Genomic DNA, 21,570 nt, shown 5'->3' with positions numbered 1-21,570 from the left:
TATATGTGATTAAGTTACCTCTGAATAAGCACACATACCCCCAATTTGGGACCAGGGTGATTTGGGAGGTGGGATTTAAGCTTTCCACCCTCCTGTTTTCATGCTGAAATCCCCCCGCCCCAATGGGGAATGGTTAAAAAAAGAAAAACATCTCATTTTTTTTAACCATTCCTCATTGGGGGAGGGGCAGAATTTTGGCATGAAAACAGCAGGGAAAATAAATCCACCCAAATCACCATGGCCTTGAATTGGGTGGGGGGAGCACACACTTATCTAGAGGTAAGTCAGTCACACCTACACACACAGCTGTGCTGGAAAGAGGAACAGGCGGCGAGGAGCAGCCAAAGAGGCTTTTTTTTTTAAGTGTTCGAGAAAGAAAGTAAATAAAACCTCTCAGCCACCTCATCCCCCGAAGTAAGGTAAGCCCCTCCCCCCCTCCACTCTGAAGATACAGCATACGCATGTCAACACAAGCGCTTCGCCAGGCAAGAAGTGTGTGGGGCGTGAATCTCATCACAGCAAGAGTATAGAGGAGTTGTGCCGCAAAGGCCCCTGGGATATGTGCAGGGAGCAGGCGGGAGGAATACATCGAAACAAGCCTTGGAGAAGCTGATCATCCGGCGGCACCATCGTGGGTTAGAGATCGATTAACCATGGTGGCTTTTTCTCAGCGTGGCTTATCGTGACGAGCGAGCCAGCCCACTGTATTCTTGCTGTTTCTCCTACTTGCTGCCTTATCCTCCAAAATCACCGCTATACTACTGCCAGCAGGAAATTCTTGTAGGTTAAGGGAACATGTGATTTAAAACTTTACAAGCATGATGTTCACACCTTCTCAGTGTCATGCAGGGGCAGTATCCAATCCTGCCTGTCCACACATAGGGCCCGCCACCCCTTTTGGTCCACACATGGCCAGCCCCGCAAATCTTGCACAAGCAGCCCTTACTGCCAACACAATTGCAATTTAGCCCTTCCCTTGGCAGGCCCCGAAATGATCGGAAACACTCATTTCTAGAAGGGGGCAGATTGGCGAAGCTCCCTTATGTGCAACAATAATCAGTGGTCAGTCACTACTGGATACTGCCCAGGAACTCATTCTGTTTGAATTCAGCACAAATGAAACCTGAAGGCCAAAATCCAACACTGAATGTGGCACACTTGAGCTCATTGAAATCCGCGTCTGAACTCCCTCGGCTTGTATCCAAACTCTGAAACAAAAATTAAGTTAGACAAATCAATAAATATTTTTACCCATGATCTTTGTTTCCACAAGATATCTGACAAGCACATATAAGTGAGACAGAAGCACTAGAGAAAGGTATGCAGGAAGGGGGATTTGACTGGAGGCTGTGAGAGGGGGCAGTTTTCTCAGGAACTTTACTTTCATTCAGTTCTCCATTGGTAATATGGAGATAATATTGGCCTGCCTTTCAGGACTACTGCACAAATGCATTTGAAGTGCTTTTGAGTATTTGGGAAAAACCACTTTATAGGGATGACATGTCGCAGTTGCTGGAGTTGTGAGCTTGGATGCAGGAACATAAGAGCCCTGCTGGATCAGACCGAAAGCCTCTCTAGTCCAGCTTTCTGTTCCTACAGTGGCCAATCAGAAGCCCCAGTGGGAAGCCCACAAGCAGGACATGAGCATAACAGCACCCTCCCACCCATGTTTCCCAGCACCTAGTATTGAGAGGCCTACTGCCTCTGGTACTGAAGAGAATCTACAGCATCATGAGTGGCAGCCATGCCATTGATTGTGGGTTTGCATCTTAAACATCAGCCAGCCCTTGATCCCTGGGCTGTGCTTTCAGCACCCTCCCTCTGCAGGAAAGAGCTTTGACAATATGATCAGCTGCCGGGGGCTGGAAGAGACAGCCAGACACCCATCCATGTATCTCCTACTATATTTTATTATTTAATTATAGAAACGTTTAATTATAGAAAGCTGCTTTTGGAGCCAGTCTTGGCTGAAATGCAGCGTATAAATGTAATAAGTAAAGAAACAAGTGTAACACATTTTTCCAATCTCTTTGTCCTAGAATATTGAACATGGTGTCTTCTTTTCACAAGAAAGCCATAGTTTGGCAGGAAGTCTTTGATAATGGCGTGGTGGTAAGGCCTGAGATATGATCTGATCTATTCTGTGTTAGCTGTGAGTGCAATTTTCATGTGCAAGAGAAGTCCTGAAGACTTCTGTAGAGCTATCAGCATGGTAAAACCACACATTTTCGGAAAGCCTTAATCTAGGGATAGCTTTTCTCAAGACAGTATAAGAAGCAACTGTATGTCTTCCACAGAATCTGACTTGTAATGTGACTGTTCTGTGTTTTTCAAAAGTACATAGTATGACATGGGAAAGGAACAAACACTCTTGCTCTACAGAAGTCTTCTGGACACACATTCTCTCTCTTTTTAGAGGTCTTCTTATTTCTGAAACTACATTGGATAAGTCTTGTTCATCTAACAGGGAAATTCTTTCCCTGATATCTGAGAGCTCCGAGATATCCAACACCCTGCCAGGATCATGCTGGCAGGATGCAAGTGAGGGAAGAGCAGTGTTTTTGTTTTCCACCCTTCCCTGCTTGGGTTTTGCCTTCCTATTACCATTCCTTCCTATTGAAGCCAATGAAAATAAATTAATCTACACCAGCTCCAGGGCTGGCGTAGATTTCCATCTGGTTTGAGGCGATATCTGGGTGGCAGGAGAAGTGCGCAATGTGTTATACATGCGGCTGCCTCTGAAAATAGTCTGGAAACTTTAGCTGGTCCACAATAGGACAGGAAGACTGTTAATAAGGACTGGCCAATGTGATCATTATGCTAGTACTTATCCATCTGCACTAGTTTCCAGTCCATTTCTAGGCCTAATTCAAAGTGTTGGTATTAACTTTTAAAGCCCTAAACGGCTTGGGGCCAGGTTACCTGAGGGATTGCCTCCTCCCATATATACCTGCCCGGACCCTAAGATCATCTTCAGAGGCCCTCCTCTAGGTGGAGGTGAATGAGGTGAATTCACCAAATGAGGTGAAGCGGGTGGCTACTAAGAAGAGGGCCTTTTCAGTGGTGGAATGCCTATGCTAGGCTGGATTGTCTGCATACTATCTAAACCCCATGTGTTTCAATCTTTTCAGCTACAGCCAGACACAGTAGTTGAAGTATGGATGGGAAACATGTACAAAGAAAAATTAAGAAAAGTAACAAAAGAAGGGCACCATGCAATCCTGGCAGCACCTTGGTACCTAGACTACATTAGTTATGGCCAGGACTGGCAGAAATACTACACTGTCGAACCACTAAACTTCCTCGGTTTGTTAAATCCTTGCAGTTGTCTTTTTCTATGGGCTTGATCCAGTTAAAGTTAGACATATTTAAGCCACACTGGTTCCAATGAGAGAGTTGCATGAATTGATTCATGTTCATGGTCACTCATCCAGAGTCCCCTTTCACACAAATTAACTCTCCAGTTTGTCAGTGGAAATGGCATGCTAATCTGTCTGAATTAGCCAAAACCAGTTTAATTTCTCTTCTTGCAGAAAGGATATTAGTTTTGTCATTCTAATAGAGCTAAGATACTGAGCGATATATGGAGTTTGGTCATCTGGTGGTTTTGTTTTGATGCTTTGTAGTTTAAGCACAGTAATGATTATAGATGCTAGATTGCAACTCTAGCTGTATTTTTTTTTAATAGACGAGCTGTATATTTTTTTTTAATAGTCACGACATTTAAGGATGGATATGTGATAGTCATTCACATTAATGAGTTCTCCCACAAGCCTGAGAGCTTTTTGTATCTGAAGCAGAATATTTGTATTTGTATTAAACTGCGCCTATATTTAGAGTATGAAATGAGCAAATGCTTTTTCTTTTCCTTAAACACAGGATGCAAATCACAGAAAGAGCTGGTGCTTGGTGGAGAAGCTTGCCTCTGGGGAGAATATGTGGATGCAGCTAACCTCACCCCAAGACTCTGGTGAAGTTCATCACTTACCTGATTTTTTTCATCACAAATGTTAATGGTCCTGATATAATCTTATTGATGTTGATGTCTGGCCTTGACACACACAAAAACGTACACCAAAGTCATAAAACTATAGTTTCTAGAGGTCTCTTCTTCCCCTCCTTATTTATTCATCCTATCTGAAAGTCCTGAAAAGAGCTTTCATGACTGGGAGGTACAACCTTGACTGGGATAGTCCTAATGGCAACTGCATGACACTCAAATACTAGAGGTCAAATGATGTAGTCAGATTATATCATCTATATCATCTACTCCTGCCCCACAGCCCAAACCTCGTAATTCAGACCAGTATGAGCTATTTGCAAGAGGTGGAGGTGTACTTACACCAAGCTACCTGCAAAGAAAGGAGCACTAATGCGCTTAAAGTAAGAGGATTGAGGGGGAAAAGAACTGAACCACAGCCACATCTAACTGGCCTCGGGCCTCCAGTATTGAAATGGTCCTGTTCAATGAGTTCCAGGCATTACTGCTTTGCCCTATGGGATAGGTAGTACTCTCATATCATAAGTGTGCTTCTTGTTGTTGTTCAGTCGTCTCTGACTCTTTGTGACCCCATGGACCATAGCATGCCAGGCCTTCCTGTCCTGCGCTCTCTCCCGGAGCGTGCTCAAGTCCATATTCATTGCATCGGTGATGCTATCTAGCCATCTCATCCTCTGCCGTCCCCTTCTCCTTTTGCCTTCAGTCTTTCCCTGCATCAGGGTCTTTTCCAGGGAGTTTTCTCTTCGCATTAGGTGGCCAAAATATTTGAGCTTCAGCTTCAGTATCTGTCCTTCCAATGGGCACTCAGGGTTGATTTCCTTTATGATTGACTGATTTGACCTCCTTGCAGTCCAGGGGACTCGTAACAGTCTTCTCCAGCACCACAGTTCGAAAGCATCAATTCTTCAGCGCTCAGCCTTCCTTATAGTCCAGCTCTCACAGCCATACATTACTACTGGGAAAACCATAGCTTTGATTGTACGGACCTTTGTCGGCAAGGTGATGTCTCTGCTTCTTACTATGCTGTCTAGGTTTGCCATAGCTTTCCTCCCAAGGAGCAAGCGTCTTTTAATTTCATGGCTACAGTCACCGTCTGCAGTGATCTTGGAGCCCAAGAAAGTAAAACCTGTCACTGCTTCCATTTCTTCCCCTTCTATATGCCAGGAAGTGATGGGGCCAGATGCCATGATCTTCGTTTTTTTAATGTTGAGTTTCAAACCAGCTTTTGCACTCTCCACTTTTACCCTCAACAAGAGGCTGTTTAGATCCTCTTCGCTTTCTGCCATTAGGGTGGTATTGTCTGCGTATCTGAGGTTGTTGCTAATTCTCACGGCAGTCTTAATTCCGACCTGTGATTCATCCAACCCGGCGTTTCTCATGAACTACTCTGCATATAAATTAAATATAATGAGTTTCCGCCATGCATTAAAAACGTGGTTGTTCAGGCAGGTATTTGGGGTGGGTTAGGGTATTTTAGAAAATGTTTTTATTGTAGAATTTTATTGTTTTAAACTGTTTTATTATATGCTATACATCACCCAGAGTGGCTGGGTGACCAGCCAGATGGGCAATTAATAAATTTAATAAATAAATATAAATAAATAAATAAGCAGGGTGACATTATGCAGCCTTGTCGTACTCCTTTCCCAATTTTGAACCAATCGGTTGTTCCATGTCAGGTTCTTACTGTTGCTTCTTGGCCCTCGTACAGGTTTCTCAGGAGACAGGTAAGGTGGTCTGGTACTCCCATCTCTTTCAGAATTTGCCACAGTTTGTTGTGATCCACACAATCAAAGGCTTTAGCGTAGTCAATGAAGCAGAAATAGATGTTTTTCTGGAATTCTCTTGCTTTCTCCATGATCCGGCGAATGTTGGCGATTTGATCTCTAGTTCCTCTGCCTCTTCGAAACCCAGCTTGTACTTCCAGTAGTTCTTGGTTCACATGCTGCTGAAGCCTAGCTTGTAGGATTTTGAGTATAACCTTGCTGGCATGTGAAAGGAGTGCAATTGTACAGTAGTTTGAACACTCTTTGGCATTGTCCTTCTTTGGAATTGGAATGTAAACTGACCTTTTCCAGTCTTGTGGCCGCTGTTGAGTGCAGCACTTCAACAGCATCATCTTTTAGGATCTTAAATAGCTCAGCTGGAATACTGTCATCTCCGCTAGCTTTGTTGTTAGTAACGCTTCGTAAGGCCCACTTGACTTCACTCTCGAGGATGTCCGGCTCAAGTTCAGTGACCGCACTATCATGGCTATCAGGGACATTCAGATCTTTCCTGTATAGTTCTTCTGTGTATTCTGTCCACCTCTTCTTAATCTCATCTGCTTCTGTTAGGTCTCTGCCTTCTTTGTCCTTTATCATGCCCGTCTTTGCACAAAACGCTCCCTTGAGATCTCCGATTTTCTTGAAGAGATCTCTAGTCTTTCCCATTCTATTGTTTTCCTCAATTTCTTTACATTGTTCATTTAAGAAGGCCTTCTTGTCTCCCCTTGCTATTCTCTGGAACTCTGCATTCAGTTGGCTATATCTTCCCCTTTCTCCCTTGCTTTTCGCTTCCCTTCTTTCCTCACCTCCACTGTATATTCATAAGGGATATGATTTAGGTCATACCTGAATGGTTTAGTGGTTTTCCCTACGTTCTTCAGTTTAAGCTGAAATTTTGCAAGAAGCAGCTCATGATCTGAGCCACAGTCAGCTCCAGGTCTTGCTTTTACTGACTGTATAGAGCTTCTCCATCTTTGGCTGCAAAGGACATAATCAGTCTGATTTCGATGTTGACCATCTGGTGATGTCCATGTGTAGAGTAGCCTCTTGTGTTGTTGGAAAAGAGTGTTTGCTATGATCAGCGTGTTCTCTTGGCAAAACTCAATTAGCCTTTGTCCTGCTTCATTTTGTACACTAAGGCCATGCTTGCCTGTTATCCCAGTGATTTCTTGACTTCCTACTTTAGCATTCCAATCCCCTATGATGAAGAGGACATCTTTTTTTGGTGTTCGTTCTAGAAGGTGTTGTAGGTCTTCATAGAACTGATCAACCTCAGCATCTTCGGCATCAGTGGTTTGGGCATAGACTTGAATTACTGTGATGTTGAATGGTTTGCCTTGGATTCATACTGAGATCATTCTATCGTTTTTGAGATTGTACCCCAGTACTGCTTTTCCCACCCTTTTGTTGACTATGAGTGCTACTCCATTTCTTCTAAGGGATTCTTGTCAACAATAGTAGATATAATGGTCACCTGAATTAAATTCATAGAATCATAGAATAGTAGAGTTGGAAGGGGCCTACAAGGCCATCGAGTCTAACCCCCTGCTCAATGCAGGAATCCAAGTCAGAGCATCCCTGACAGTTCGCTGTCCAGCCTTGTCTTGAATGCCTCCAGTGTGGGAGAGCCCACCACCTCCCTAGGTCATTGGTTCCATTACCGTATTGCTCTAACAGTCAGGACGTAACTGCTACTTTATCTACTAAGTCATCTCTGTTGGTTAGGGTCAAGTCAAGGATAGCCGATCCTCTAGTTCCTTCCTCTACTTTCTGTAAGAGGAAGTTATCCGCCACACAAGTCAGGAATTTCCTGGAGGGACCATGTTTTGCAGAATTTGTCTCCCAACAAATATCGGGGAAAGTGAAGTCCCCCATTACTACTACATCATGCTTCCTTAAAACATTGGCTATTTGCTTTTCAAAAGTTTCATCCTGATCTTCTCCTTGGTTGGGTGGCCGGTAGTAGACTCCGACCACCAGGTTCTTTTTATTCTTTGCTCCATTTATTTTGATCCAGATGCTCTCGATGGGGCTACCAAGCTCATCCTCCTATATTTCTGTGCAGAGATATGTATTTTTCACATTCAGTGCAACCCCACCTCCCTTTCTGTTCCTCCTGTTCTTTTTGGACAAGTTATATCCTTCAATTGCTGTATTCCAGTCATGAGAGTCATCCCACCAAGTCCCAGTTATACCTATCAAGTCATAATTTCCCTCCTGTATTAAGAGTTCAAGTTCATTCTGTTTGTTTCCCATACTCTGGGCATTAGTATATAGACATCGAAGACCATGTGCTTCATAGTCTGTTCAAATATTCAAATAATGTTCATAGTCATAGTTCAAATTCGCCCATGCTTGTCCATTTGAGTTCGCTGATTCCCAAGATGTTGATGTTCAATCTTGCCATCTCATGTCTGACCACCTCCAGCTTACCTTGATTAATTGATCTTACATTCCAGGTTCCTAAACAATATTGTTCTTTACAGCATCGGACTTCCTTTTCACCACCAGACACATCCACAGCTGAGTGTCCTTTCAGCATTGGCCCAGCCGCTTCACTCTTTCTGGCGCTACTTGGAAATACCCTGTGCTCTTCCTCAGTAGTATATTGGACACCTTCCCACCTGAGGGGTTCATCTTCCGGCGTCATATCTTTTAGCCTTGTGATACGTTCCATGGGGTTTTCTTGGCAAGAATACTGGAGTGGGTTGCCATTTCCTTCTCCAGTGGACCGCATTTTGTCAGAACTCTCCGCCATGACCTGTCCATCTTGGGTGGCCCTGCACGGCATAGCTTATGGCTTCACTGAGTTACACAAGCCCCTTCGCCACAACAAGGTAGTGATCCATGAAGGGGTAGTGTGCTTCTAAATACACTTAAAACCTCTGTTCATATCCTTTCATAACCAGAAAAGGGGCTGATTTTAAATTAGGTTTTCTGGACAAGCATGCTTGACTGCCAACACAAAACTTACACAGACAACTAAATAAAGCTTTTATACTGCCTAGGAGTGTAATCCAAAACCTGTGGCCATATACCTTTTGTGCTACAGAATTTAGACATGCTTAAAGGAGCAGTTGTGAAATCTAGGATTTCTACACATATGCATGAATATTACACATCACTTTTTGAAGACTGACTAAAGGTTTACAACTTTCCAGAAGACAAGGGTTGATGTTTACTGAGAAGAACCGTGTTTCTCTATCACATGGAAAATAAACATACATGGTGATTGCTTGAAAGTTTGGATATTAATAATTAGAATAGTAATGAATACAATGCATAAGCTAAAGTGTCATTTTTATAATGCTGTTTGAAGTCTGGGTGGTTTTTTGTGCTTCATAGAAAAGCAAGTTGTAACTCCATGTCCAGGTTCAGATGATCACAGGGAGAAAAGAAGCCATCGTGGCTTCTCCCCCTGCACGTGCCGCATGCGCGCCTGTTGTTTACATAATAACTGGCACTGCAGAGTGGGTTGGCATGTCATCAGAACCCGCAGCACGGCACAGTGGAGGTGGTTTCGTGCCCACCGTACAACTGCAGTAGGGCTTCTCCAAACAGGCTCAGTGTGTTTGATCTACAGTGTTTATAGTGCAGATACTTTAAACCAAATTATTTTGCAGGGAAATTAACAAATTGGTTTTTAAAAAATCTGATTTAAATAGTCTTCATCCTGCTGTAATTCTAGGCCTCGGGCAAGTGCTGTTGGAGAGAGACTCTGGAGCAATAAAAATGTAACTGATATTGCAGATGCTTATAACAGACTTACTGAACATCGTTGTCGCATGCTCAGGTGAGAAATTGGGCAACATAGGTTGCAATCCTATACCACCTTACCTGGGAGTAAGTCCCATTGAACTCCCATGTAAGTACCATGTATAGGATTGCATTAAGTACTTTGTAATATAGCAGTATATTTCCATCAAGATTCTCTGTAAATTTCTTGCATCAGAACTCAGAGTTATTCAGGACCTAATCAGGCTTGCAGTAAAACAGTACCCGAATGTATTTGGCCTTATAATTAAAAAAAAAAAAAATCAAGCTAGTTAGACTACTTGGTTTTAACATTCCCCCTGAAGAAACACCTAGTGGATTTTAAAATGCATGATATATTTTCAGTTTTTGCATTGTACAGAAGCCTAAAATAGTCAGATTTGCAGTAATAATAGTAGTGATCGTACTGCACACTGGTGAATTGGTCAATTATCAAAGTAGTTTAAGTAGGCTGTCTCTCTTTAAGAAACAACAACAACCTTACAGGTCTGTCAGCCCCAGTGTGGAAAGAAACTACTGGCGGAAATTCAGGTATGAGAGGGGGTACAAGTGATCAGCTCCCCTATCAGCAATCTCCATGTGACTTGATTTAAAGCTGAGCTGAGTTTCAGGAGTAATAATCTGAGGGCTTTAGACTTGCTGGGGAGTCTCTGACCTGTTTGTCTGGTCTGCTATCATATATTATTCAAGCTCATTTCAGTTCTGATTAAAGCAGTCACTTAACCCATGCTTTGGATGGACTAAGTAGGGAGTTAAGTATCAGCAAAGAGAACTTACAAAAGACACATACACATGCTTACTCTACTGTGATACACACACTCTTCAGAGGCTTTTCTCTGGGTGCCTCCACCCAGTGAGACGAGGTGGGTGACCAGGAGAGGGCCTTTTCAGTGGTGGCACCCTGGTTGTGGAATGCCCTCCCCAAAGAGGCTCACCTGGTGCCTACACTGTAGTCCTTTCAGCACCAACTGAAGATCTTTTTATTCTTCCAGGCTTTAGTTGCACTGCTTTAAGCTCTTCACATGATTTTTTCTGGTGCTGGTTTTATTATCATGTTGTTTTAACTGTTTAAGATTTTACACATTTTATTTTTGTACTTCATGGTTTTAAACTTTTATTTGTGAACTGCCAAAAAAAGTTTTAAATAATTACTACCCATATCTCTTTAACACTGCTGCCCTCCCTCAACATTTTCATTCTCACCACCACCACCACCACCCACACACTTTTTTTTAAGCAGTGAAATTTGGACAGAATTGACATAAAATGGAGCTTAGCCAGGTGGTGGAGTAAACTATGTAAAGAAGAAACAGACTTTATTTAGCCTCTGCAGCTAAATAAAGCTACAACACATGGCTTGTGTAGCCCCGTTCCCTGTTATTTCAGAACCAGAGATCCAGGAGCAAAGCTATGGGATATTATTTCACAAATCAGTTTATTATTGATATTATTTCACAGATAAGCCTAATTACCACTTGTTTGCAGGTTACTAGTTATTTCAAAAGGTAAAATCATACTCTTCTCTCCCTCTCAGGCGTGGAATAGCAGCAGAGCCTTTATTTGTCGGATACTGCCGCTATGAAGCAAGAGACCCGTAACAGTTCTACAACAGGAAGCTACCATAGTGCCTTTTTGAAAAGGGAACTTGCACATTCCTAGTTGCATATTTGCACTAAAGCACTCTGTTTTAATTTTGAAATGCTGGAATTGTATCCTTAGGGAAAATTCTTTCCTTTTAGTTGTTTCAAAATAATTGCTATTGGATTTGTTTTTTAGAGAAATTAAAATCAATAGTTTTATTTAATGAATCTGTGACTGAAATTCCTGCGTAATCAAGCTGCAAGATAGTACACTCTTTCACTACTGAATGAAATATAAAATACTACTCCACAGGTGCCAGCCCCGTGAGACAGAGCAATGACTTACCTTTCAGTAGAAATAGCATTCATTTTGTGGCCCAAGTAGGACAAGTTACAAACAGCTCAACACTTTCCTGATTTGGCTAGGAAGGCTCTAAGGCAGTGATAGGCAACCTCCAGATGTTTTGGACTACAACTTTTGTAAGCCTTAGCCAGCCGGGCCACTTGTCAGGGATTCTGGGAGTTTTTTATTTCTATTTATTTATTTCATTTCTATACCGCCCAATAGCCGAAGCTCTTGTGGTCCAAAATATCTGGAGAGCACCAGGTTGCCTTCCCCTGCAGTAACCAATGTACAGCATGGAAGAAGTTAGCAGAGAGGAATGAAGGACCACACAGGGGAGAACCAGGTTGTGAGTAAAGAAGATTATGTGTATTTCAGGCTGAGGGGTGGATGTGCATAAGCAAAGACTGGGGTGGATAAAAAAAATGATAAATGTTTCGGTGGTCTTTGAGTGAGGGTTGAATGGGGTGCCGAATTAGTGGCAAAGTCTCTGCACCACAGTTCAAGGGTTACAACTTATTTTATGAGGGATTCTTGTGACAGCAAGTATGGCTTCCTTTGGTCAGGTCAGAAATTTTCATTTAGATATTTGAAGGAAAATACGTAACGTATCATTGTGAAGTATTTAGGAATTAAATATATGCAGAACGCTAGAACTCCTGTTCAAAGCCTTCTACATGTTCACTGTAAGTCGAAAACTACTAGTGCATGTTCTTATATTTAGGTACCTGCAACATGCAACATAGTATAGTAGCCCAGAGCAGGCCGTTGGTTAGGTTTCCAATTTTACTCCTTCAGCAGAATAATCTGTTCCAATCACAAATCAAAACTGGAACTGGCAAGTATTGTTTACAAGATATATAGTTATTCATATGATAGTAGGCAGCTGTAGCCACATATTTGTCTGTTGCAAATCAGCACATATGAACTGCTTTGTCTCAAAGAAAGCAAGTCCTTGTTCATCCCATGATGACGTTATGCCAAACCAATCCCCTTATTAAGCAGAGTAGTTTGCTCATGAACGCTCATTGCTTGGTAGTTTGCCAATTCCAATGTAAAGGTGGCAGTGCCAGACGTCAAAGTGCGTAAAACTGTTGAATAACCCTAGGACAAACCCAAAATATATGGTTAGTAATACATCACAAGATAAGTTGTATCAACTGACACAAGTTTTAACTTCCATATAAGGGCAACTATTCTGATTCAAAGGCAGGAAAAATGTGTTCTGCAAGAGCCATAAATATTTTTTAAAATAAGAAGAAACCCTAGCGCAATGGCAGAATGCATGCTTTGCATGCAGTCAGTTAAAAACGAGGTTTTGAATTTGCCTCACTGGGTGAGAGAGTGTAACCAGAGGTGACCCAAATCTATTAAAAAGTGCAATATATTTGAAAGTATCTTTTTAAAACTTAAGCAGGAAAACAGTGAATGCCCTTTAACTTTAAAAACAAATGAAGACATGCCACACAGGAAGTTTGAAGATATGAATGGTTTAGAGAGAAAATAAATGCAAAATAACATTTGTATCTATAAACCACAAAGTTGTGTGACTGTTACATGCAAAGATTACACCGTGCAAAGTAAACTACAGGGCAATATCCAATGGTGTCTTTCCATAATCACAAATAGCTCTAGTGGAACACTGCTGAATCTTTCCCTTGTACATGCGCTTGCCCATTTTGCTTGCACAACTTGTGGAACGCACAATGGATTGCACAAGAGTTATGTGCAACTGGTTGTTAAACAGGTTGCACAACCATAATGCAGAGCAAGTCACTTGCACAAATGTAACTTTAGCTGAATTCTTCTCTTGTCCATAGTTTAGAACCTATTTCCTCTAGTGCAATGTCGTTTGCGCTAATGGAATGACATAGTTGGATACTGCCCACAGTTTAACTCTTGCTGAGGCCTATTAGAAAAATTGTATTGGGGCGCAATCCTATGGGTTACGCCCTGGGTATTTGAGGCTTATGAGTATCCTATGCAGAGAGGGAGGCGCCTTGCACCTCCCATGCGGCATTTTAACTAGATGGCCATTTTTGCCTGTCTAGTGGAGGTTTCAGGGGAGGGGAGGGGAGGGGAGGGGAGGGGGCTGGGGCAGCCACAGGGTATGTCATATGACTGCATCCCCAGTCTCCTCCCCACCCCCAGGAATGCCTCCTTTCCCCCGTCTCCACGCTCCATTTACCAAGTGCAGAGAGACAGCTGGCACAGGTCTCTGCGCCAGCTGTGATGGGGAGGAGGCAAGGAGCACAGTTTCCTGCCTCTGAATTCAGAGCCCTGTCTTCGAGCACAGAGCCAGGAAACCGAAAAATCCTATGTCCCCCAGACTCTGTCTAGGGGCCATAGGATTGCTCCCACCAGGATTGCTCCCACATGGCTGCAGCATACAAAACTTAAGAGTAGACCAAACCAGCAGCAGTTTAAATTCTTATTTAGTTCCACATAACCTTACCTGTCTAGACTAGTTAAATGCAACTCTTAAAGCTTTTGACTATATAACTGTAGCCCAAATCTTTAGGGGAAAAGGGGAGGAGGAAAAGGACAGTTATAGCTACCTATTCAGGTCCACAAAACCTGAATCCCCAAAAAGGGACCTGAGAAACATCTGTCTCCAGTTAATGGCTCTCTGGTAGCAGAGCTGGTGAAAGATAGCCTCTTAAAAGTGCTGCTGCCACTTAAAATGTACGATCCTAAGCTAGATGGACCAATGTCTGATACAGAATGAGGAAGCTTTATGATCCTACTATGCTACAAATGTAACATTTTTAACTGAGGTTTTCCTGATTTCCTTTCACTCCTGCTACTGTTAACATTGTAGAGTAGAGAGAAGTGCTGGCTGAACCAGGTGATACTGTGGTACAGGAGTTTAGCTAGACAACATGCTGTTGTTGTTGTTCAGTCGTGTCCGACTCTTCGTGACCCCATGGACCATAGCACACCAGGCCTTCCTGTCCTCTGCTCTCTCCCAGAGCGTGCTCAAGTTCATATTCATTGCATTGGTGATGCTATCTAGCCATCTCATCCTCTGCCGGCCCCTTCTCCTTTTGCCTTCGAGCATCAGGGTCTTTTCCAGTGACCTTTCTCTTCGCATTAGGTGGCCAAAATATTTCAGCTTCAGCTTCAGTATCTGTCCTTCCAACGAGCAGTCAGGGTTGATTTCCTTTAGGATTGACTGATTTGACCTCCTTGCGGTCCAGGGGACTCGTTAAGAGTCTTCTTCAGCACCACAGTTCAAAAGCATCAATTCTTCGATGCTCAGCCTTCCTTATAGTCCAGCTCTCACAGACAAATGTAGCTAGTGGGAAAACCATAGCTTTGATTATACGAATCTTTGTCGGCAAGGTGATGTCTCTGCTTCTTACTATGCTGTCTAGGTTTGCCATAGCTTTCCTCCCAAGGAGCAAGCATGTTTTAATTTCATGGCTACAGTCACCGTCTGCGGTGATCTTGGAGCCCAAGAAAGTAAAATCTGTCACTGCTTCCATTTCTTCCCCTTCTATAAGCCAGGAAGTGATGGGGCCAGATGCCATGATCTTCTTTTTTTAATGTTGAGTTTCAGACCAGCTTTTGCACTCTCCACTTTCATCCTCAACAAGAGGCTCTTTACATCCTCTACGCTTTCTGTCATTAGGGTGGTATCGTCTGCGTATCTGAGGTTGTTGATAATTCTCCCGGCAATCTTAATTCCGACCAGTGATTCATCCAACCTGGCATTTCTCATGATGTACTCTGCATATAAAGAATATAAGCAGGACGACAATATGCAGCCTTGTCGTACTCCTTTCCCAATTTTGAACCAATCGGTTGTTCCATGTCAGGTTCTTACTGTTGCTTCTTGACCCTCGTACAGGTTTCTCAGGAGACAGGTAAGGTGGTCTGGTACCCCCATCTCTTTCAGAATTTGCCACAGTTTGTTGTGATCCACACAATCAAAGGCTTTAGCATAGTCAATGAAGCAGAAATAGATGTTTTTCTGGAATTCTCTTGCTTTCTCCATGATCCAGCGAAAGTTGGCGATTTGATCTCTAGTTCCTCTGCCTCTTTGAAACCCAGCTTGTACTTCTGGTAGTTCTCGGTTCACATACTGCTGAAGCCTAGCTTGTAGGATTTTGAGTATAACCTTGCTGGCATGTGAAAGGAGCGCAATTGTACGGTAGTTTGAACACTCTTTGGCATTGCCCTTCTTTGGAATTGGAATGTAAACTGACCTTTTCCAGTCTTGTGGCCACTGTTGAGTGTTACAGACCTCCGTCCATAGTTCCTCAGGCACTCTGTCTATCAGGTCTAATCCCTTAAATCTATTCCTCACCTCCACTGTATATTCATAAGGGATATGATTTAGGTCATACCTGAATGGTTTAGTGGTTTTCCCTATGTTCTTCAATTTAAGCCGAAATTTTGCAACAAGAAGCTCATGATCTGAGCCACAGTCAGCTCCAGGTCTTGTTTTTACTGACTGTATAGAGCTTCTCCATCTTTGGCTGCAAAGGACATAATCAGTCTGATTTCGATGTTGACCATCTGGTGATGTCCATGTGTAGAGTCGCCTCTTGTGCTGTTGGAAAAGAGTGTTTGCTATGATCAGCATGTTCTCTTGGCAAAACTCGATTAGCCTTTGTCCTGCTTCATTTTGTACACCAAGGCCATGCCTGCCTGTTATCCCGGTGATTTCTTGACTTCCTGCTTTAGCATTCCAATCCCCTATGATGAAGAGGACATCTTTTTTTGGTGTTAGTTCTAGAAGGTGTTGTAGGTCTTCATAGAACCGATCAACCTCAGCTTCTTCGGCCTCAGTGGTTGGGGCATAGACTTGAATTACTGGGATGTGGAATGGTTTGCCTTGGATTCGTACTGAGATCATTCTATTGTTTTTGAGATTGTACCCCAGTACTGCTTTTCCCACCCTTTTGTTGACTATGAGTGCTACTCTATTTCTTCTAAGGGATTCTTGCCCACAGTAGGAGATATGATGGTCACCTGAATTAAATTCACCCATGCCTGTCCATTTGAGTTCGCTGATTCCCAAGATATCGATGTTCAGTCTTGCCATCTCATGTTTGACCACCTCCAGCTTACCTTGATTCATTGATCTGACATTCCAGGTTCCTAAACAATATTGTTCTTTACAGCATCGGATTTTCTTTTCACCACCAGACACATCCACAGCTGAGTGTCCTTTCAGCATTGGCCCAGCCGCTTCACTCTTTCTGGCGCTACTTGGAAATTCCCTCTGCTCTTCCCCAGTAGTATATTGGACACCTTCAGACCTGAGGGGCTCATCTTCCGGCGTCATCTCTTTTAGCCTTGTGATACGTTCCATGGGGTTTTCTTGGCAAGAATACTGGAGTGGGTTGCCATTTCCTTCTCCAGTGGACCACATTTTGTCAGAACTCTCTGCCATGACCTGTCCGTCTTGGGTGGCCCTGCACGGCATAGCTTATGGCTTCACTGAGTTACGCAAGCCCCTTCGCCACAACAAGGCAGTGATCCATGAGACAACATGCTGCTTTGCCCCTTTTCTGCAGGTTCAGCTAGAGTTTTGGTTTCTGAGTTGTTCTAGAAGGACGCTTGTTCCAGATTCATCCTCTCCTGTCTAAGGGGATGCCTGCCTGTTGCAGGCAGTCAGGCTCCCTCCATAAAGGAGACAGATCATACTCTGCCTTTCTGCCCATGAGGCACAGTCAAGCTGGGACAAGCCCAAGAATGCTCAACTGCCATGTTCTATGGTGAAAATGCAACGTAAACCAAGTCTCCGTTTCGATGATGGGGGTAGGGATCTCTACTCCCTAATAATAAAGCACCCACAAAAATTATAGTTCCTTTGGGAATCGTAGTACACACATTGCATTAGGGAAATCTCACATTTGTAGCATAAGTACACAAAATACCCCGCAGCACAGAACAAAATAAATACACATCTTCAGTTTGCTGCAGCTTAAGCACATACCATCATTTCTGCTAGTGGAACAGATGCAATCACCACTTTGTTATCTTGGCGACTCTGAATTTCCTGAATGCTGCCTCTTCTCTGTGCAAGGTCAGCAAGTACCACACCAAGGTGATCTTCACCCACAGTTATTTCCAGGTTCATGAGAGGCTCCAAAACCTTTTTATCAGCTTTCCTCAAAGCCTAACAAGCAAAATTACAATATTCTTAAAGGTGAATGCTTGTTCAGTGTAAATAGCAGTATGTTTAACAAAAATATATAGATTATGGGGTTGGCTCGCATTACAGCTTTGGTTGTTGTGCATGAGCAGACAGAAAATCCTATTTCACAGTAAACAAATCAAAAGCTAGAATAGCAACAGAAGTAAAAAAAAAAAAAGAACAGAAAAACAATACATATTTTAAAACAGGAAAATTATGGTCTAGAAGATTCCAAAAGATGCCACCAAAATATTGTCCCATTGAGAAAGACAGCTTCCAAACAAACAGAACTACAAAGGGGCATACAAACTTACAGGTACAAATGACCTGGACAAGACTATTTGACTCCTTATACCTTTTGCATGCATCGAGAAACACAAGCAGAAACCATTGTCGGAGATGTATCTGAGTTTACAGCCACTGAATGCACCATCACTACTACATCTTGAACTGGAAACCCCAGAAGTGGTCCTGCAATATGAAAAACAAATAATGCATGAGCATTTTAGCACTGAACTAACTTTTCAGATAAAAGCATGAAGATGACATTTCTTAACTTCTGCCTTAGTGTTTAAGTGGCATTGACAGACATGTGATGTAGATGTCTCAAGCCCCACTAATCATCCCGTTGTTTGACAATTTACACTTGGTGTCACTAAGGCAAAATTTCACGTCAACTCTCCCTTATTAAAGGCTATTTATCATAGAATAAAACTGATTTATCTAAAATGAGATCTTCCATATTGCTCTGTGACCTACAAGATGCATAATTTGAGAGGAAGCCTGAGAGAGCTACAGGTTGTCTTGGTGACAACCAAAATAGCACAGGAACATCATATGGGACTAAACATTGGAGGAAAAAGGAAACTGCTTTACTAATAGAATGATACAGAGAGAAATGGCAACAATTCTCTCTCTAGCATCATATATTTTAATAACAATCATTATACTATACTTACAGGGAAGCCCAAATTATACCTCAGAACCCAACAAGCCCCACCCCCTTAAGGGATTTTATAGCAGCAAAGAATATGCTAGATTACTGTAATATGTATGTTTAAAATCAAGGGGCTTTTTGGCTCCTATCCTTCCCAAGTGTCAGAAAAACCTGAAGGTAGCACAGTATATATGCCACGCATTGTTTTGGTGTTACAGGTCAGAGAAGAAGTTAAAGCACCCCAGTTAACACCACTAAGGCCCATCTAGGCCTACCTGGGAATTCTCCTACCATTTGGCATAGGGGACATGACTGGCAAAAGGCACCAATCATAGCAGAAGGGTAGCTTGGTTCTCTTTTTTTTTTTTTTAAAGATCATATTGTGGAATTAAGAAACGCTCTCAAGCATAATATTCAAATTATTTGGGTACATGCAAAAACCATACATAAATTTGGGAATGGGAGAGATTGTTTGCTACACACACACATAAATACATGTGTCATGGTCTCCTCCACCACAGTCAATTCTATAATGACAACATAAAAATACTAAATGGATTTTCAAGAGCTGCACTGCAACAGAAAAACTAGCATTTGTGACACATCTTGGGAGGGAGGTGGGAATGACAACATCCTTCATAATCTATCATTACAATACTGCTTACTTTTTAATCTACTGTACCCCACTGGGCCTTGACTTGAAAATGTACCTACTAGGAGATGGAGTCCTTTAGGATATGACTATATATTAAAACTCTGCTGGGTGAAGGATAGAGGAAGAAAACAAAATGAGGAAATGTAAGAATATGGATCTAGATTGATATCTCTTTGCCATATATTCCCTTTATATTTAAATTATGTGATCCCTTCTGAGTGCTCAAGTCTAACCTAAATCCAGAAATTTCTAGTCATCCTGGGTGAAGTTCTACAGGGCAGTGGAATTCTCTGCCAAACACAAGTCTATTGTTTAATCAAAGCTGTAGGTTCCATCACACAGATAAGATTTTCCTATCTGTCACAGAGAGATTATCCTAATTCTTTTAAGTTGCCACCTCAGTCAAGGCTATTAAAAGAGGGCTTTTAACTTCAGAAAGACATGAAACTGCACAACTTTATGCATCTTTTCTGGTGAGCATTTAAAGGAATGTGCATAGTGTTGACTAGGCTATCTAAGCTGAATTAAATCACAGTTCCAAATTTTCTATTATCCCAGGGCAAGGAAAAATAAAGAGTATATGAGGAATTCAGTAATTAGGCAGACAGAGCTACCTTGTTGCATCACCTGAAGTCCAACAAATCTGTCCAGAAAGTGGACATCATAATACATCCCTCCACTGACCTCAGCTGCTTGTTTCCATACATGTCCTTAGCTATGTCAATAAACCTAAAGCTTCTTTTATCCATAGAATGGCTTCTGAATATATTTGTTCTTCTTTACAAACTACTAAAGGTTGCAGAGCTCAGGTTCTGGGCAGCACTCCCATATGCATCTAATACATCTAAATGTTTTGTTTTAAACTGTTTATTTGTCAGAATTCTTAACGAACTGTAGCACATATTTTTCAGCAAACAATTCCAATACATTCAAAATAAGTGTTGAAGTGGCCCTTTTACCTTGAAGGCATGAAGAATAAATTCCATTTTCTATAGCTTCACAAAGGTCTGGCTGAAGTGAGTCACATGTATTTTCAGCATACTCAATGACTGGTGCTGTTACTGACATTTCTTCCACACATGGTCTCACTCCCAGTTCCACAGTCACCTGGTGTCGTTTTTCTCCTATAGTTCTGTCCAGTGTATCTGAGATAAAGTAATCATGGATCATGCCAAATTTCATACTTAAGGGCACAATCCTACCTAGATAGGTGGCCGCCTCTGAACTCGGAGGCGACCACCTATTCAAAGCAAGGCAGGAGAATCACGGGGCGGGGGGGATCGTTGCCTCCATGCCTCTCCTGCCCTGCTTTTTTTGCTAGACAGCTGTTTCCGGCTGTCTAGCCACAGGGGGCCGAGCGGGTGAGGAGGCCGCTTTATGACACACAGGATGTGTCATGCACACAGATGCGCTCTCCCCACCCAGGAACGGCCCCAGCCCTGCCCCTTTTCAGCCACTCCGCACTCCTCTTCCGAGCGCGGAGGACAGGGCTTCTCCATGCTGCCTCCAAGGCAGTGCAGACGTAGGGGGAGGTTGGTTTTCCAGGAACCGACCTTGGAGTGTGGGTTCCAAGGTCGGTTCCCAGAAAACAGCATATCCTATGGCTGTCTAGCTGCTGTCTAGCGACCATAGGATTGTTCCCTAAGAAAGCGAACTTGAAATTTGTTAACTACTCATTAGTTTTAAAGTCATTCAATTGCAGGTGCAGGATAGCTGCCTTACCGATAGCTTGAACTGAGCTGTGGATCGTTTCTCGGTAAGCTATCTGAAGAGGTCCAAGATAAGTCTCAAGTCCATATTCACGTTTGATTCGGTCATGAATGATCTCAATGTGCAGCTCTCCCATGCCACAAAGGATAGTCTGGCAAATGTTTGAAAGTATCATTAACGGTTACATCAAAAGCACTGGTTATACTGTTAGAATTTTTCAAAGTGTATTACTTTGTTCTCTTCCAAAGAGGACAGCAATGACTGGGGATAGATCTGGGTCAAGGGAAACTGCAACATAGCAGGCAGAATGTGCTACACTGGCTCAGTAGTGCCCATTTAACTGAACTGAGAATAATGGGAGGAATTCACAATATAGATTAGCTTAAACTATGTTGTTGCTATAGATCTCAAAAGGAAATGAAGCATGTCACAAAGCAAAGCAATTATGTTCGTATGCCAGCAGTGAGGTATGAGGTGGACCTGTAGAATAAGAGGCATGACCATACACCAGAAAAAGTAACAGAATATAAAAGGAATACATGAGTTTTATGAAATTTTCTGGATTTCAAAGGGATAAATAAGAGGACTTTCATTATCCAAGACAGAATATAATGAGTTAATATTAAAACAACCATTTTGATTAAGAAATTTGCA

The 21,570-nt window shown here is 42.4% G+C and overlaps 2 protein-coding genes across 5 annotated transcripts in view; one reads left to right on the top strand and one right to left on the bottom strand.

Annotated features, from left to right (window-relative positions):
• The window catches only part of HEXB (hexosaminidase subunit beta), a 28,935-nt gene extending 17,591 nt beyond the window's left edge, over positions 1-11,344 (top strand). Inside the window, exons 10-14 of the mRNA XM_084833478.1 lie at positions 2,040-2,112; positions 3,132-3,306; positions 3,880-3,970; positions 9,455-9,559; positions 11,075-11,344. Of these exons, the coding sequence (XP_084689604.1) occupies positions 2,040-2,112; positions 3,132-3,306; positions 3,880-3,970; positions 9,455-9,559; positions 11,075-11,138 (508 nt within the window). The 3' untranslated portion in view covers positions 11,139-11,344. The remainder of the gene's footprint in view (positions 1-2,039; positions 2,113-3,131; positions 3,307-3,879; positions 3,971-9,454; positions 9,560-11,074) is intronic.
• Positions 11,316-21,570, bottom strand: part of GFM2 (GTP dependent ribosome recycling factor mitochondrial 2) — a 27,843-nt gene continuing 17,588 nt past the window's right edge. For 3 of the 4 annotated variants that reach the window (XM_084833474.1, XM_084833476.1, XM_084833477.1), the window contains 5 exons: positions 20,929-21,067; positions 20,166-20,351; positions 17,970-18,085; positions 17,414-17,596; positions 11,340-12,567 (listed from right to left, as the gene is read on the bottom strand). In XM_084833474.1, the coding sequence (XP_084689600.1) occupies positions 12,439-12,567; positions 17,414-17,596; positions 17,970-18,085; positions 20,166-20,351; positions 20,929-21,067 (753 nt within the window). In that variant the 3' untranslated portion in view covers positions 11,340-12,438. Of the gene's footprint in view, positions 12,568-17,413; positions 17,597-17,969; positions 18,086-20,165; positions 20,352-20,928; positions 21,068-21,570 lie in introns of all 4 variants that reach the window. The other variant, XM_084833475.1, reaches the window with a different exon arrangement.

The sequence above is a fragment of the Heloderma suspectum genome, chromosome 2 (assembly GCF_057233095.1).
Source record: "Heloderma suspectum isolate Gila_16-S chromosome 2, 16-S_ref, whole genome shotgun sequence".
Taxonomy (NCBI): Eukaryota; Metazoa; Chordata; class Lepidosauria; order Squamata; family Helodermatidae; genus Heloderma; species Heloderma suspectum.
This window is presented reverse-complemented; position numbering and strand designations above follow the sequence as displayed.